The sequence below is a fragment of the Camelina sativa genome, chromosome 9 (genome assembly GCF_000633955.1).
Source record: "Camelina sativa cultivar DH55 chromosome 9, Cs, whole genome shotgun sequence".
Taxonomy (NCBI): domain Eukaryota; kingdom Viridiplantae; phylum Streptophyta; class Magnoliopsida; order Brassicales; family Brassicaceae; genus Camelina; species Camelina sativa.
This window is the reverse complement of record NC_025693.1, coordinates 1960786-1979085: the sequence shown is the minus strand read 5'-3', so window position 1 is coordinate 1979085 and position 18300 is coordinate 1960786. Positions and strand designations below refer to the sequence as shown.

At 36.7% G+C, this 18300-nt stretch overlaps 2 protein-coding genes and 1 pseudogene across 2 annotated transcripts; all 3 read right to left on the bottom strand.

Moving 5' to 3' along the window:
- On the bottom strand, window positions 3117-4702 carry LOC104710224. The gene has a single exon (XM_019229808.1). It carries the CDS (start codon window positions 4376-4378, stop codon window positions 3140-3142), a length of 1239 nt encoding a protein of 412 aa, XP_019085353.1. The 5' UTR covers window positions 4379-4702; the 3' UTR covers window positions 3117-3139.
- On the bottom strand, window positions 4988-12344 carry LOC104710223 (cell division cycle and apoptosis regulator protein 1). The gene is made up of 19 exons (XM_010426795.2): window positions 12175-12344; window positions 11968-12048; window positions 11281-11772; window positions 11080-11180; window positions 10155-10880; window positions 10013-10058; window positions 9322-9414; window positions 9172-9227; window positions 8846-8948; window positions 8462-8673; window positions 8316-8379; window positions 6844-7917; window positions 6686-6760; window positions 6482-6556; window positions 5952-6392; window positions 5638-5850; window positions 5490-5531; window positions 5331-5393; window positions 4988-5244 (listed from the first exon to the last, which is right to left on the bottom strand). The coding sequence occupies exons 2-19, from the start codon at window positions 12046-12048 to the stop codon at window positions 5158-5160; spliced, it is 4044 nt and encodes a 1347-aa protein (XP_010425097.1). The 5' UTR covers window positions 12175-12344; the 3' UTR covers window positions 4988-5157.
- The window catches only part of LOC104710222, a 10545-nt pseudogene continuing 8144 nt past the window's right edge, over window positions 15900-18300 (bottom strand).

Sequence of the window (18300 nt, the reverse complement as noted above, 5' to 3'; positions counted from 1 at the left end):
CAATTATATTCTCATATCAATTTATTTCCCTAAGATAACAATTCTAGGTGATCAATCAAGAATTATTGTGAAGAACAACCAAGGATGAAGATCATAAAAGATTAAGAACCCTAAAAATCTCAGATCTAATAAATCATAAAAACCCTATGAAAAACCCTAAACCTAACAAGCAAATTACTCAGACATGTTTAATGAAGAACAGATCATAATTCTGAATAACATGCAATAGATATTAAAAAGTAGAAGAGGGAGTTCAAGAATTCTTCTCTACAAAGCAGATCTCTCTCTCCCAAAAGCTCTCAATATCCTTCTCTCAAAAACTGCTAGAAAATAACTTAAGGGTTTCTAAAACCCAAAAACAATATATATACATCCTAAAATACGTCCAGGGGCTTATGTTGCAATTAAAGAAGACTTTGGGCAAATTTGTAAAACTTCCAAATTTGTTGTTCTCTCGTCGGGTAAACATTAGTGTCGATCGATGCTGCTTGTGTGGTGTCGATCTATGCTCGGTCTCTGATCCGACTCCAACTTGATTTCCTTCGGTAAAGTGCTCCAAAATGATCCAGATTGTTCCATATTGCTCCATTCGTGCCAAATTCCTAAATAACCTGTTAAGACTCAAAAATAACCTAGAAACAAATCAAAAGACTCAAAAAGCACACTTATATCATGGTTAAAAACCGTAAAAACCATGATATATCAATGATGCCCTTAGGAAGCTTATAGCAAGACATTGCATAGACTGGAAGAGCCAAAGCTATAGATTTTAAAAGAACTTCTTTACCTCCTTGCGACAGATTTTTTGCATACCAACCGGTTAGTCGAGAGTGGAGCCTATTCTTTATAAACCCCAGCAATTGTTGTTTCGATCCACTTAAACATTCAGGAAGACCTAAATATTTTCCTGCACCACCTTCGAGATAGATCCCCAGATTCGCTTTTATCCAGTTCCAATCTAACTTATTTGTTTTAGATCCAAACGTAATAGCTGATTTTTCTTTATTAATCACCTGACCAGACATCCATTCATACTTATGTAGGCATCTTATCATCTCAGAACATTGAAATCTATTCGCTTTACAGAAGAACAGACTATCGTCTGCAAATAATAAGTGATTAACTTGTGGCCCAGAGTGATGAAACTGAATACCAGTGAGATTGCCTGCCATTGTAGCTTGATCGAATAGATGAATCAAGGCTTCAGTGCATAAAACAAAAAGAAAGGGAGAAAGAGGATCTCCCTGTCTAATGCCTCTTTCAGGCTTGATTAATCCAACTGGCTCTCCATTTATTATCACTGAGTAACTCACAGAAGAAACACATCCCATAGTCCAAAAAATCCACCTATCATGAAACCCAAGGGCTTGAAGCATGTCTTTTAGAAAAATCCATTCGACCCTGTCATATGCTTTAGACATATTTGTTTTAACCATCATGAACTCTTGAGATATCAAAGGATGCTTGTGGAGACTATGAGTAATTTCGTGTGCAATCAGAATATTGTCGGAGATCAATCTTTCTGATACAAAAGCAGCTTGTGTTGGAGAGACAATAGTTGGTAAGTGCTTTTTCAATCGATGCACTAGGATTTTTGAGACAATCTTATAGATCACAGAGCACAAACTGATAGGTCTAAGATCTATCATCTTTGATGGAGCCTGAATCTTAGGGATGAGACACAAGTGAGTATGATTCCAACCCTCAGGAATAATACCAGTATCAAAAAATTGTAGAACCTCACTGTTAACCTGGTCCTTTATAACATGCCAATACTTTTTAAAAAAGAAACCAGTTAAACCGTCATGGCCTGGAGCACTCTCATTGCTAATCGAAAATGCAGCCTGCTTTATCTCTGCTATGGTGATATTCCTGGTAAGGTCTTGATTCATATTGTTTGATACTCTTGGTTGGAAGTTAAGGAGCAAATCACTAACCGGAGTAGGAGTCGAAGATTTAAACAAATCAGTGAAGTACTTAACTGCAACCTCTCCTTTTCCCAGCTCTGAGAATTGTTCTATTCCTTTATCATCTACCAGGAAAGGTAATGAGTTCTTTATTCTTGCAGCTTTCACTGATGCCTGAAAGAATTTAGTGTTTCTGTCCCCAAGAAGAAGCCATTTTTCTGTGCTTTTTTGTCTCCAATAAGCTTCTTCTTCTCTAAAGGCAATGGCCAATTCTCTTTTAATCACATTTATTCTCGTGAAACACGGATGTAAAGATGAATCTTGTGTTGCCAGCTCTTTTCGCAGTCTTTTGATTGAACTAGACCATACTCTTTTCTTCCAACTTCCAATAGCCTTTCTGCAATTTTCAAATCTTATCATCACAGAACTATTGTTGTCCCTAACATTCTTATCATTCCAAGCTTTTTGAATTACTTCCATAAAAGAAGGATCTTCTGCCCATCTTTTGTCAAACCAAAATTGGCTTTTATGGGGCTCTTTATGACATGAAAAATTAACTAAAACAGGTTTATGATCTGATCCTAGCTTCTCAAGAAACTGCTGTCGACTACTTGGAAACAAAGAAAACCAAGCTGGGTTCCCGAAGCAACGATCAAGTTTGCACTGTATCCACTGTTTATCTCTAACTCCACCCCAAGTAAAACCATTTCCATAACTACCTAGTTCAGTCATATCACAGTTTGCCAAAAGCTCTTGAAAAGGGTGGAAAGAACTGAGATCCCTTAGTGGCCCTCCCAATTTATCTTTATTGGATAATATGGAGTTAAAGTCACCTATCATACACCAAGCTTCTGATCTAGATAAACCAAAATCAGTGATTTTATCCCAAACTGCAGATCTAAGGCCAGTAATTGGGTTCCCATACACACAAGAAATGAACCACACTCTAGATCCACAAGAAACTTTCATATCTATAATATTTTTATCCACAAACAAAAATTTGATATCTATACTGTCTTTCCAAAAAACTGCAAGTCCACCACTAGTTCCTACTGGTTCAACCGTTTTAAGGTTACTATAGCCTAACCAACCTTGAACCTTCTTCAAATAAACACTTGAGTTCTTAGTCTCCATGAGGAAAAGGATATCAGGAAAATGAGCCTTTCTCATTTCCTTAAGATGAAGAATTGTCCAAGAGTTCCCCAACCCTTGACAATTCCAGCTCAAAATACCTATTGATCTTGCGGCAGTTCACCTGGAACCACCGTATTTGTGTCTCTCTGGAGACTTTTGGCCAACACATTCTCTTGATCCTGAGTTAGATTCTTTCCACTAATCTCCATCTGATTATCTAGAGATTTATCTTGAGTTTTCAGATTTTTCCCTTTTGGATCCTTAGTATTTTTTACCCATGATCTTGGCCTTTTAGCAGCGGGTAATTTCTGTTGCAAATTTTTTGAGGAGGAAGCCTCTAAACCATTCGAGAATAAGGCTGAGGTAGAGCAATAAAAAGAGTTACCTTGAGGCAAGCTTTGAAGAGGAGTTTCATAACTCGAGGTCTTCTGATTCATCACATCAGTTTTTATTGCATCAGCTAATAGTTTTGGTGATGAACATTCTGCAGTTATAATATTTTTGCCATGAAGATCAATCTCCTTGTCTTTAGAGAAGGCCCTTGTAGAATCTTGAACTGCGCTTTGAGGTGTAGTTTTAAGTCTCGAATTCTTCGGATTCAGCAGATGAGCTTTGATTGCATCAGCTAGAACATTTGTTGAGGCACAATCTCCAGCTGTAATTTCTATCTGAGCAAAAGGACATCTACTTTTATCATGAGTCAGCCTTTGGCACTGAAAGCATCTTTTCCGAACTCTTTCATAATCAATACCAATCTTGACAAGTGACCCATTTGGAAGTTGAAGTTCTTTGAAGTTTTTCAGACCTTTTGAGATATCAAGTAAGATCCTAACCCGAACATAGTCCTTGCTTTGAGCCTCTTTCTCATCAAAAGGAACCTCTAGAACCTGACCAACACAACCAGCAATTTCTGTAATAGTCTCCTTCGTATAGTGATTCACTGGCAAATTGCGAAGCCTAATCCATACTGGAAGAAACATCAGATAATTGTCAGGAGGATCTTCGACCCATCGCTCCATAACTACTCCCCAATCATCTTGAGTCCACACCCCAGTCTTCAAAATTTCATTTATATCTTCATCATATTTGAAAATAAACTGGAAACGATTTCTTGATAAAGCAACACCTCTGACTCTGTCATACAGTCTCCAAATTCTTGGCATCTCTAAGATCCAATTAGACATACGCTGATAGTCAGGGTTAAGAAACCGACCTATTAAGCTTCTTAAGTTTCTTTCAGATGAGTAAAACTGAGGAAGATTAGATAACACCAGAGGTTTATCCTCTTCATCTTCAATTGACATCTCTTGTAGATACTGCTCCAAGTGTTTCTCCATTATAGTAACGAATAGAGGAAGGGGGAAACAGAGCCACCAAATGATCACAGTTTTTTCCTAGTAGAATCTTATGGAGAGTTTAACCAATCCTTTTGTAACAAAGGAAGAAGAAATCAGAATTAAAGAGTAGAACCCGATTTGAAATTGACTGAAGCCGGACAGAAAGTGGGAATATCTCCGGATTAAAGCTAGAGCTGAGCGAGGATTTAAAGATTGCAATTAGATTGACGGTGGTGAAAACCGGTTTGGGACGGCGGAGTAATTGACGGCGTTAAAGACGGCAGCGAAAGAAAAAGGATTGAGCAGCTAAGAGAGAGAACGGAGCTTTCCTTCTAAATGGGGTTTAATTATCGGATTTAAATGGGATTGAGCAGCCACTAAACCGGTTTTCCTTTTCATAATTGGGTTTTTGTGTTTCCTTTTTCTCACAAACAAATATGGAAAAGAAAAGGCAATTTACCGATTTACTAATACTCCCTTTGTTTCTTAATTTAAAAGAAACAAAAACAAGTGTTAAATGTGAATATTTTCTAATTTTACCATATTTATTAGAATTAAAATAAAGAAATTAGTTAGTTTTGAATTATATAATAAGAGTACAACAATGTATGCACAACCTTCAACATATATTCTTTTAGTAATGAACTCGCAATATTATTATTATTAGTGAAAACAATTGGAATTTGTTGGTGGATTTAAAAACAGTCGAAATGATGAAAGCATTTCCCAGGAAGTTCCAAAAGGAGACAAGACGAGAACATTGTTAGTGAATGTTGTTTCTATAGAGACAACCTAACAAGTTTATTGTATAAAATTCGATCATCTCTTCCAGTGCTGCTCTCTAACAAAGCGCTTTGCACAAGTTCCTGCAATATCATCACACATTGTTCAATATTACGATGATTCTATACAAAGTGATGACAACCGTATTTAAGAAATCTATAAGTTTTACCTTGACTTCACGGTGAGATAGAAACTTTCCCAAGCTGTGAATGGTCATCCTCATGTCTTCAACCTGAAAGAATTCAAACTCAAACAGTATTTACAAACTCATCCTGAGAGATTTTGGTATGATTTTATGTACAAGACAAAAATCAATCTTCTTTCTTACCCTAACATAGCCTGCCTGGTTACGGTCAAAGAATCTGAAAGCCTGAGCCAGAAAAACAAATAAACAAAGCTTTTAGAACCAAAACCGCAATAAATAAATAAAAGACAATATCTGATTTCTCAAGTTTTGTAGGGAGTATTTATTTAACCTGTAACAGCTCTTTATCAACAGTTTCCTCTCTTTTTGGTGCATCAGACGTTCCTCCCTCTTGCCTCCCATGCTTATCAGATCCAGGCTTCGTCTTGATTTCAGTGTTTTCATCGATCCGACCTCTTTCTTCTTTTTTATCAGTTGCCACTTCGTCTTTTTTATCAGTTGCCACTTCAGTACCACTAGTATTCTCAAGGTTTCCTTCTTTCTTCTGCGGCGAAACAAGAGAGATGAAACAAAGTGAGAAGATTTATAAAGAAAACAACTTGTTGGACTCAATTTGAAAGAGTGCAAAGTCAAATGAGTTCATACCTCTTCAGCAGGGTCTTCCTGCTCAGAATTTGCAACGTCCATTTCCTCGCATTCTTCTGGATCTTCTTCTGGGTCTTCTTCAGGGTCTTCTTCAGGATCCTCCTCAGGATCTTCCTCTGGGTCGTCATCATCATCCTGGTTATCCACTTCCCTTTTAGAAGTTTCATCCCCAGTAACTTCTTTACTGCCCAAAGTTTCTTCAGTGTTGGCTACAGCTTCCTTATCTGAAATTTCCCGGCTACCGTCTACGATGTCCTTGCCTGAATTTTCTTTATCATCTTTCCCAAGAGCGGATTCGGGTATAACAGCGGTATCCTTATCTTTATGTTCAACTGTCTTTTGTCGCTTATTTTGTAATTTTGCTTCATTTTGCTTGACAGACAACTCCTCCAGCTGCCTCTTCCGTTGATTTCTTTGTCTCACAAATTTTACACGTAGTTTCTTGAAGGGAAAAACGAAAAAAAGACAGTATAAGAAAACAGTTCATGCGAGTCAAAAACAATAACGTCAAAGATCAATTATAAACCAACCTTGAGAAATTCAAAGATACGGGAACCCATTTGATACTGCAGCATCTCAAACAGCGATTCCGCAAACAATGAAAGCTGCAAGAACATAGAAGATACTTTGATTAAAACTAAGTAGTTCAGAGGTAACAACAAAATGTGATACACAGAGTTCCAGTAGAAAAATATAAACATGCTAAGCAAACCATAATGAAAAAAAAAAAAAACCTCAAATGATGACTCATCAATGTCCTTGTCAGTGTAATCCAAGAGCGAATCCAAAGAGACCGAAAGTGAACGCAACTGCAAAACAAAAATGAAAGAAGTTACGACCATAATGTAGCCATCACCAAATGTAATGAAACAGCTTATTACTGTCCACCTACTTTGGAGTCTTTGTTACGTTTCGTCTGTAAAATAAATCCTGGCCGAGGAGGTTCCTCTGACTTTTTCCTGTCCTTCATTTGTATCCTGGACTCCTCTTTTCCACCTTTCTCTTTAATCTCTTTCTCAGTAATTTTTTCTTTGGCCTTTTTCTCATCTGCATTATTCCTATCAATTTTCTTCCCCTCAGCCTTCTTGTCTTCACCTGTCTTAGTGTCTTTCTTATTTGCACTAGAGGAACCCTCCTTTTTCTCAGTATCTGGAGATCCTGTATTCTGTTTTATTTTCACAGTAGTGGAGGCATTCTTTTCTTTCACTGCTTCTAAAGATTCAGCCGTCGGTTTCATACTACCTGAATCAGGGGTTTTCTTGCCTGCCTCCACTACCTTCTTCTCATCACTATCTCCTTCTTTCTTGGAATCACCGTCCATACTATTGTCTATTTCAGCAACCTTCCTTTTAGCCACCCTTTTGATGATTTTTTTCTTTACAATTGTCTTTGAAGGAGTCTGCTCACTAGCCTTAGCACTGGGATCTGAAGTATCTCCAGTTCCAGCTCCCGTCACAATTTCTGAGCCCTTCTCTTGACTTTGTGTGGGTCTCGCTACTACCTTTTTCACTATATTTTTGTTAGACGATGTACCAATGGATTCTTCTTTAGGGACTGTGGTCTCCGATATGGCGACCTTTTCAGGAACTACCTTCTCATCCGACTTCTCACCTTTTTTAACAGTTCCTTTTCCATCGTTGACAGGCCTTTTAACAACTCTTTTAATGATCTTTTTCACGGTCTTCTTAGTTCCAGTCGTCTGAGTGCCAGAAGCGTCTCCTGGGGACTTTTTCTCTGCATCCTTGGTAACTTCAACAGTATCACTGCTGCCCTTTCCTGCAACGACATTTTTCTTAACCTCCTGAGAGAGTAGCCGATCTCTCTCAGTAAGAGCTTTCCTGAATGCCAACCATTGGGTTCTCCATGCATCAGAGGAAGGAAGACATTCTGATAAATCGGGGACATATAGTACGGTGATCTCTTTGTAGTTAAAACCCCCATCTGAACCAACCCTGTCATAATGTATCTGTAAATGCCACAAAAAAAGTCAACGCAGATCTACTTAGATTTCCAAAAAAAACTGATAAGCAACATTCGCTTTGTTCGCTGTAACCTAGTGCTACCATAAATAACAAAATGAAATTGCAGCAAAACAGGACACGAATAAACAATATTTTCAAAATATTCATGGAGCAAATCTCTAGATAAACCAATAGCAATGGCTGATGATCCACATATTTTATACTGTCAGAAAGAATCTATATATCAGGTAGTCCACTACTAAGCTTTATATCATCTTCAACGTCATGTAGGAAATAAGAGAGACTGTACGATATATATACATATACTATCTTAGCTACAATACTCGAGTGTCATGTCCCCACACGTCCAACATCTCAATGAAGTCTTAAAAGGAAAACCTACCTCGAGAAATGGATTCCAGTGACGGCAGTTGCTCAGATCAAGATTAAGCTTATCCTTTGAATGTCTGCAAACTCAAAAGGTTTTTTCGTCTCAGACTATGAACAAAAGGCAGCTAAGATGACAAATGAATAAGTGAAGAGACAAACCTCAGCATTGTCTGAATTAAGGAAGACTGGTCAACTGATGGGTCCATGCCATCTGTGGGATCCCAGGAACCACCAAACGCCATGAATGAATGATCTTTTTTGAGAACAGCGAATTTTAATATGTTGCACACGTGAGGTATACGGTCCTCAAATAATTTCTCTGAAGAAAGATCTTCCAGAGCAGTCCTGCTCAGCCCGCTCATCAAAACCATCTTAACATTAAAGAAAACCCATTGCACATGAGCAATTCTTTCAATATACTCAGAAACAATAGCAGCAATGATACATCATGCAAACATGACTATATAAGAAGATAGTAACGAGCAATGACGTAATTAAAGAGACAAACTTTATCAATGAGAAAGAAAAAGAAAAAAAGCCAACCTTGGCATTCCAAACAGTTTTTCCTCCAGATTTCAAAGCTAAAGGCTGCGTCGAAGTACTTTTCACATCAGCTCCACCATCTTCAATGTAATCATGCTCAAAACTGCCGTCCTCAACAAACAATTGTTAGGTTGCGAACACATTAAACTAGAATTTCGAGATAGTGTAACAAAAGTGAATCCACAAAACTTGAAATATATGTGCAATTCTAGTATACGTACTACTAGTCAAGGGAAACAAAAACTCCAGATCAGATCTATTGAAACGCATAAGGATTACAATCCTAAGACAGACAAAAATTGTAAATAAGAAGCAGAATAATTCACCTCACAGCAGTATGCATAGAAAGTGTAAGCTTCTGTTTCGGCCAGTTCACAACAACCTGAAATATATATATTTGAGGTTAACAATCATTCAGAACTCCACTCCGGATTAGATAATAATTGGGGGATAGGATTAGATAGAAATACAGAAACCTTGGAAAACTCAGAAGGCACAAAAAGCCTGGGATATCTTTTATCTAATGTCAAGTAATCTCTCTCCATGTCAACCAATCGCGAGGATAAAACCTGCAAACAAGTCGCATAATTATCAAATAAAAAAATAATGCACACTGTGCTTAAGCACTGCATCACACATAAAGAGGGCAGGTAACTCTGCGGTTTTTTACATTTCAATACGAAGTCCATAAGACAAAACTAGCAATCAGGCAAATTAACTGGAGACCACAAAAACCGGAAAGAGCAGTCTGATATATGTCACACTAATTTCAGAAGCAGGTAAAATAATCCCCAGATGTGGCAAGAAGTCAGAAGCTTGGCCAGATAACACCCACAACCAGAGAAGGCCATAAAAGGAAGAAGAAGTATAACAATCTCCAAGTACAGGAAGATATCCGATGGAGAGAAAAGGAATGAGAAAGCTGAACTTGACAGAGTTTACATGAAAAAGAGGTAATGGTCGGGAAGTAGGGTTTATCATGATTATTTTTGTTGTCAATGATTATATTGAGATGGCAAGGCTGATATAGTAATCCAGAAGGGACCAAGAGATGCCGAAGTCAATCTAGAAAACATGTAGAATGCAGGAGCTGATAGGAAGATGAGATAATACTGAGGAGCAGGTAAAAACATCATTAGGAGAGCAATCTCTTGGAACACTTATTACCTTGCAGACATAATCTCTCCTTATAGGCTTAATCGGTGAATATCGCCTTCAGGTATAACAGAAATAAGGTTAGTGTCTGGTGCAGCAACCGAAAATGCCCTGTATTCCAGATGAAGAGCGTGAAAGAGATCAAAAATTAAACCTAATTGATGCTTCACGATGTTGTGCATCCCGTCGCAAAGAGGAACTACGTGCATCCCTAGAAATAGATTTAGGAACTGGAGTCCGCTCCTTAGTGTCCTTGGACGTAGCTCTCGCTGTTGGAGTCCGATCTCGTTTTATTTCGAGAGCACGTTTTCGCTCACGTTCTCTTTCTCCTTCCTTCTCCCGTCGCTCCGATATGCGTTCCCTTTCCCGGTCCTTAGCTCTTTGCCTGTCTCGTTCCCTCTGCCGCTCTCGTTCTCTATCACGTTCGCGTTCCCTCTCTCGTTCTCGGTCCTTATCTCTGGAGCGTAGATTCTCGCGACGACGCTCTTCTTCCCTTAGTTCAAACTCCCTGAGATAACTCGCCCGGTCATCTTTCCGGAGATCATCAACACGAGGACCACCACCACGAGCAAGTATGCCACCAGGGTAGTCCAAGTCAAGAGATGCTGCACTATGGATACCTTTCCCAGAGCCATAATCCCTGCCTGGAGGTAAGCTAACGCCATAACCAGGATTTGAAGAATTCTCCGGATAAATATAGTCATCTAAATTTCGCCGAGGAGCAGCTCCTAATAACGATGGGGTATGTTGGCTGGCATAAGAAGATGTGCCGCGTACTGATAAACCGTGAGGATCAGACTCCAGCCTTCCTCCATAATGCATAGCTTCTTGATCAGAATGCCGTACAGTAGAACTTCGTTCTGTAAGATAATCGGCTTGTCTGCCAGAAATGTATGCTACTCAGTGCAATAAGATAAATTTTCTTCAAACGTTATTGCAAGTTTTGACAAGGTACAGTTGCTTTATAAATAACAAAGGTCTTGGGAGAACAAATAACATAAGTACCCAAAATGCAACAATTTGAACAAAAAATTATCTGCTAGGAAGAAATCAGCCTACCGCTAATCATCGAAAAATACCTGAGACCTCCATCAACAGAAGAGGTATGGAGCGACTGAATTTTTAGTAACTGTTCTCCTCGGAGGAGAGATGCTTGATCAATGCGATCATACAAGTCAGTCTGCCAAAACCATAAAATTAATGAGAGCCAATTGTAACACCATGTAACAGAGTTTAACCAAATTCAAAAGACTTTCAAATAAAAGTGAGGGTGGGCGCACCTGACGACCAAAACTAGATGATTCAGCATATCGACTAGTTGGTTCATTCTGCAACTCCCTACCGAGATAAGCGCTTGACCGTTCACCATACTGCCTTCTGTCAACCGGAATGTAACCAGACAGCTTATCAGAATACAAATCATCCGACTTTTGACCATAAACATGACTCGAAGGAGACAAGTAGCTTCCAGATGCAAATTTTGGCGAATCTGGTAAAGTAGGAACATATCCCGAGCGGCTATCCAAGACTGATGAACCTAAGCCATTGGTGCTTAAAGGCTGAGAGCTACTAAGAGAAGATGATCCATAGGCAGAACCATACTGCGTTCCATAATGACTAGCAGATGCTGACAAATGCGATCTGTATCCACCAATGTCATTCTCTTGAGGAGCACCACCTGTAATTGAAGGATGGCGAGAACTACTCAATGAAATCTGAGAGCCTCCTTCTGCACCACCACTGACTGAACTTCCAGGATAACCAGATCCAAGCTACATAATAATAATAATAATAACATAGCAATTAGCAATAAAATTCTACCCAACTTAAAGCATAATGCAGAACAATGGAGTTCAATGTAATTCTTCAATCCAAGAAAATTAACAATTCCCAAATCAAATATGAAATTTCGTGAAAGTAAACATCAGAAAGGTGGGATTTTGATTTCATGGAATTGATGATCTTACATTCTGACCATAACCAGACTGCGAGCCGTATTGCTGCTGTCCGTAGCCACTCCCTCTTGAAGAATACATATCTCTATGCATCTGATTCAATTTGTTATAAAGTTAGTAAACCATTTCCTTGATAGATAAATTACAAAGAACGAACAATAACAAAAAAACCGATGGAAAAATATACGAGAATCCATTCGCTCAAGTGACAGGGCTTACCTACAAGAAGATTGAAAAAAACGTTCTTCTTTGCGTGTAATTGAAGGAGAAGGAAGATCCTAAGCAATTGAGAGATTTTAAGAAGAAGAAAAAAGAAAACCCTAGAAATCACACAGATTGAGGAAGACGAACATGAGACTCTGGATTGAGAGGATTAGTTTGGTGCGAAGCCGAACTACTTAACAAGGGTTTCTTTCTTTTGGTTAAAGAACACGCATGCATTATCTTTTAATGGGCTTAGATTTTTTGCTATAATCTTTAGCCTTTTTTAAATTCGTTATAGGCCCGTTCTTTTATATATACAGTAATATGCATATTTGTTTCCAATTAAGCATAACAAATTTAACGTAATAAGGGTTTGCATATGTATTATTTAACTTTTTCTTTTAAAATTCTTCTATGTTTTTAATTCACATTTTACAATTATTTTCAAAACATTTTTAATTTGGAGGACTGGAAAATTAATCTCATACTGAAAATATTCTCTAATATTAATTTATGTAAAAATACTTCAATATAAATTTGAATGCCTTTTTTTCTACGCTTATGGTTTGTCCAAAATCCTTTATCTTATAAAGCACAAGTCATTACACCAATAAAATTTTGACAAATCAGTAAAAACAAATTATTTTTTAAAAAAATATAAAAAGAAGATAAAACAAAATAAGAGATCGTGGAGAGAAATAGAAAACAGAAATCAATATCACATAAATAAATAAAAACATACAGTGTAAGAATAAATTATTGTTTTAAGAATTAAAGTGAGATCGTGGTAAAAAGAGAAAACAAAAAATTACACATCAATATCTATTTCAAGTAATTTACATATAACTGCAGCATTCTCCTTTCTCAGCATGATCCAGACATTTTTAGCTACACGATTTGCTCTGTAGAAGCAGTCAAGGTAATAATTTTTGTGTTGTTTTAACTTTTTTTTTATCAAGCACAAATTCGTGAAACACCCTGTAGATCCTGACACACGTTTTGCCATGTACAACACCAAAAAAAAAAACATACAAATATCTATTGGCATTCTGGAAAGTGTTAGAGGTGATTTACAAATGTGTAGGCTAATGTTGATTTTTTGTTAAAGGACCATGCATTAATGTTTGGTATAACATAATTTATTTAGATATTCTGTAAGATTAAGTTATAAGTTTGATTAATGTTGAGAAACTATTTTTCAAGTTTTAATTACTGTATTAACTAGGATATATCCTGTGCTTAAAGCACGGGTCAACATTTTTAAAAAGTTTATAATATAATAATAAAAACTATTGTTTTATTTAAAAAAATATTTTGTTTGAGATAATATTTATTTTGAATTGTTATGTAAATCTATTAGTCTATTTGAATTACTTATTATTTTAGAATATTATAGTATTTTATTTTTGTTGTATTATTACATTTTTATATTGTTTATTTGTTGTATTTGCATCATTATTTTATGAAATATAAAATAGTAATTTTAATATTATAATTGTGAGCAAATAAAAAATATTAAATTGTCATTTATATAAATTTAGTTTTACCAACCCGCCAATGTGGAAATTAAAACACACATTTTCATACATTGAGTAATATATTTTCGTTTTTAAAAATTCAAATCACAACATATGCAGAAAAAATATGCATTTTATTAATTATAAGTATTATATGAAAATTCTAAACAATTTGTAAATAAAATAAAATAAAGATGATAGGAGAATCATAATTTAGTTATTAAAAATAATTGTATTGTATACTTGGATATAAAATCTTAGTTTTTAAAATTCTGATTGGTTTATATATATTTTTTTAAAAATAATTAGTAATTTCGTCTATAATTTATTAGAGAGAGAAAATATTTTTTTAGATTTTTTAATATTTGATCTGTGAGTGTTTTTTATTTTTAATTAATTATATTTATTTAAATTAGTTAATTAAGCTTAATTTCTAATGGCAATTGAATGTAATTTTTTACACATTTTAAGGTTAGTTTCATATTTGTACTTCTCAATTAATAATAGTAGGATTTTAATAAACATGTAATCATACTAACATTTTCATAAAAGATTTAACAAAAAAAAAAAAAAAAAAAAAAAAAAAAAAAAAAAAAAAAAAAAAAAAACATTTTCATAAAAGAACACTATGAGATTTCGTTTGGCCCGTACGTAGTACGGGATTAATACTAGTAAAATATAATGCCAAGATCCACCTTTTTACTCTTTTGCTGTATGATTTATCTCAATCATTTTCTCATGTGCAGCCATTAGCCGAAGGTACTCATGTTTGAGTCAATCTACTAACTTCTGCAAGATTCAGTATCTGTCAAAGTCAAGTTACTTATGGCGCAGTTGGTGACTTCCTTGGCAGTCATGGCAGAAGAGAGCGTCTTTTTTGTCTGTTCAGAGTGGGTCGTACATCTAATTGCAATCTATGCTGGCACTTGAATCAAAACTTGGCAGCACTAAAAAATGTTACTACCAGTGAATATGTTCATCAAGCTAAAAGATAATTTAGATATCCCCAAAGAAAATCATGGTGTTCAAACTATTCTGCTTTCTAAACTCATTTCAAAAGCAGAGAACATGAGAAATTATAACAAAGAGGTTAACTGTCTAATAAACTATGCAAAATTGTGTTTTCCATGTATAAAAAATTAAGGAAATGGATTATTTATTCAATCATACAGCATATAATAGAGATCATACCAGCCAAATAATATGATGTGATCTTGAAGTTTTGTCGTTCAAAGCAGTTTCACCTACTTGCCTTTGAGCTATAAGAGCAAATGGAAAATCACATAGATGAAAGGAAAAAATGATTACCAATATATCTCATGAAAGAGACAATGAGTCATATTTCAATTTCATCAACACATTTTGAGGATTTGCCAAACGTATGCACCTAGACTACTATCACCATCAAAGTTGCTGAGATTGTATATGTCTATTTCAGCAATTAGCTTAGTGTTTCCGACCTTTTAAATACCTCTGAATCATCTACCAGTTCAAGGGGACCAGTATCACGATTTAAAAGGTCAGCCAGAGTCTCTTTATAGACAAAGCTCCTTTCTTGAGTCTGCATAGATTTTACAAGATTCATGGGTTTAGAAGAAGACATATCACCTCTAACAAAGGCACAGAAATAGGGACCTTCAATTTGGTCACTCACTTTTCTTATATGCTCGTATATATCTTTAACAACACTTTCAGTAACCCTCAAGTGCAAGTCTAGAGATTTCTCTATTCAACTTTATTTACATCTTTTCTCAACTGCATAATCCTGTAACTAAACCTCAGTCTCCTCCTCATTCGGGGCTTGCGAGATAACTCCAACAACTTCTTTTGCTTTATTTCACTCTGTTTACAACGACCATAGCAGATCTGCAACCTGAAATGATAAAGTATATACCAAAACAAAGGGTCGCTCTAAACACCTAAAATAAAGTCACAATTTGAAGTTCTGGACTATGGACTACGGCACAATGGGTCAACAAATTTAGTATATACCTGCGTGCACTTCCAACTTCCTGACTCCGATTGTAGAAAACTATACCCCATCTCATTACGCAGCTTCAGGTCGTGCAATTGCGTCTTCACCAACCCTTTTTTCCTTACCGAATGGTAAAGACGCAGTATCAACATGATTCTGAAATGAAAATAAACTTCTTTTTGTATGATATGAAGCAACTTTAGTTTTCATCTCTGCCTCAAAAACAAGACCGACACAGCAACTTTGACAACCCAAAAGATCATATACAACTTCTATATATTATGTATACACTGTTATGATACTTTGTACTTAAACAAAAGCATATATTCTACTAGGTACAGAAGATGTACAAAAAGGGTCTTATGCTTCCTACTTACAAGTATGCAGATCCGAAGCTCTTCTTCTGTCCTCATTGTTTATACTTTCACTCACTCTTTTTCTATCCTTATGCGCACAATAAATCTTCTGTCCTCATTGTTTATACTTTCACTTACTCTTTTTCTATCCTTCTGCGCACAATAAATCAGTTTTCACTCTGCAAATAACCGAGAGGGCATGAGCACAACACGTCGTTTCTTATTATTTTCTTCTTAGTTATATTTCTGCATCTTGGTTTCTGGAGAATGTCTCGGATAAAGAATGAGTGCCAACGCTAAAGAGACCACAAGACCAACCACTCCGCTAAAAGGCTGTAAAGGGCGGTTCCCTGCAATCCAAGCCGGGGAACTTGGGTTGTAGGTGAGGAATCCACCTGACTGTAGTAAAAAGCTTGTTGCTATGGTTCCTGCTCGCAACCCGATCGGAACAATCAGATTTCCTTGGCTTCTTGCACGAGCTCCAGCGAGCGCCAACGACAGAAGCCATAACCCTGGAATTGATCTCAGGGATCTGGAGAATTCGACAAGAAAACAAAAACAATCATTATATAGTTTATACAGTTAGCATTACGCTACGGTACTCCTCATGAACAATAGTGGTGTACAACTGCAGTATGACATACACGTATACCCAGTTCATCCATGATCTATATAAACAATAATATACTTGGAAAAGATATATACCTTTGGAACAAGGCAAATATGAAACCAGTAATGATAATGCTTTGATGGTAGCCTAAATCTATAGCAATCTCATCAGGCATCCATGACCTGAAGAGCAACTCTTCCACAAGCACAACAAATGTCGCAGCTGTAAATCCCCTTACTATTAGCATAAGCAATTGCCCGCATCCCTTGAGACACTTCATGGCATCAAAAGGATGTGGAAAATATGGCGGTCGAGAAAAGATTGCAGCTCCTAATATTGCATTTACGAACTGTATTAATAGAACGACTGTCATGCCCCCTGCAAAGGCCTTCAAAAACACTTGAATCTGCAAGAAACCTTATAGTATCATTTCTACTGTTTTAAAAGCATANTAAAGAGACCACAAGACCAACCACTCCGCTAAAAGGCTGTAAAGGGCGGTTCCCTGCAATCCAAGCCGGGGAACTTGGGTTGTAGGTGAGGAATCCACCTGACTGTAGTAAAAAGCTTGTTGCTATGGTTCCTGCTCGCAACCCGATCGGAACAATCAGATTTCCTTGGCTTCTTGCACGAGCTCCAGCGAGCGCCAACGACAGAAGCCATAACCCTGGAATTGATCTCAGGGATCTGGAAAATTCGACAAGAAAACAAAAACAATCATTATATAGTTTGTACAGTTAGCATTACGCTACGGTACTCCTCATGAACAATAGTGGTGTACAATTGCAGTATGACATACACGTATATCCAGTTCATCCATGATCTATATAAACAATAATATACTTGGAAAAGATATATACCTTTGGAACAAGGCAAATATGAAACCAGTAATGATAATGCTTTGATGGTAGCCTAAATCTATAGCAATCTCATCAGGCATCCATGACCTGAAGAGTAACTCTTCCACAAGCACAACAAATGTCGCAGCTGTAATTCCCCTTACTATTAGCATAAGCAATTGCCCGCATCCCTTGAGACACTTCATGGCATCAAAAGGATGTGGAAAATATGGCGGTCGAGAAAAGATTGCAGCTCCTAATATTGCATTTACGAACTGTATTAATAGAACGACTGTCATGCCCCCTGCAAAGGCCTTCAAAAACACTTGAATCTGCAAGAAATCTTTATAGTATCATTTCTACTGTTTTAAAAGCATGAATGTATGGAACTGAAGAAAAGGAGAACATATGAAGTTAAGGGAAAAGGAAAATCACAACTACGCCATATATTTTTGCTGTTTGAAATTCAAACAGGTCCACCAAGATCTTTGTTGAAGCAAATTGGCATTTGTATTATTTCCTTGTTTTCATATTTATGAGGGAAACTGATGCTAATGCGCTCATAAAGAAATCCAGAAGGCAGGATCACGGAGTATTAATGGTCAAGAAGTTTTCTCCAGCAGTGCAACGAAAACCAAACTATTTTAATCTCAGTGTTACGTTTAAGGTTTTACCTTTACTTTGACTGATGCCTTAAAATCAAGCCCATATTGCATGAATGGGTTTTCATACTTCCGTACTCTCTTTCCCCACAGCATGACAAGAATAAAAACAGCAACATAGAGGCCAACTACACTAGCTAATTCCGCCACTCTAGAGGGATTACTTGTAGACCAGCTCTGGA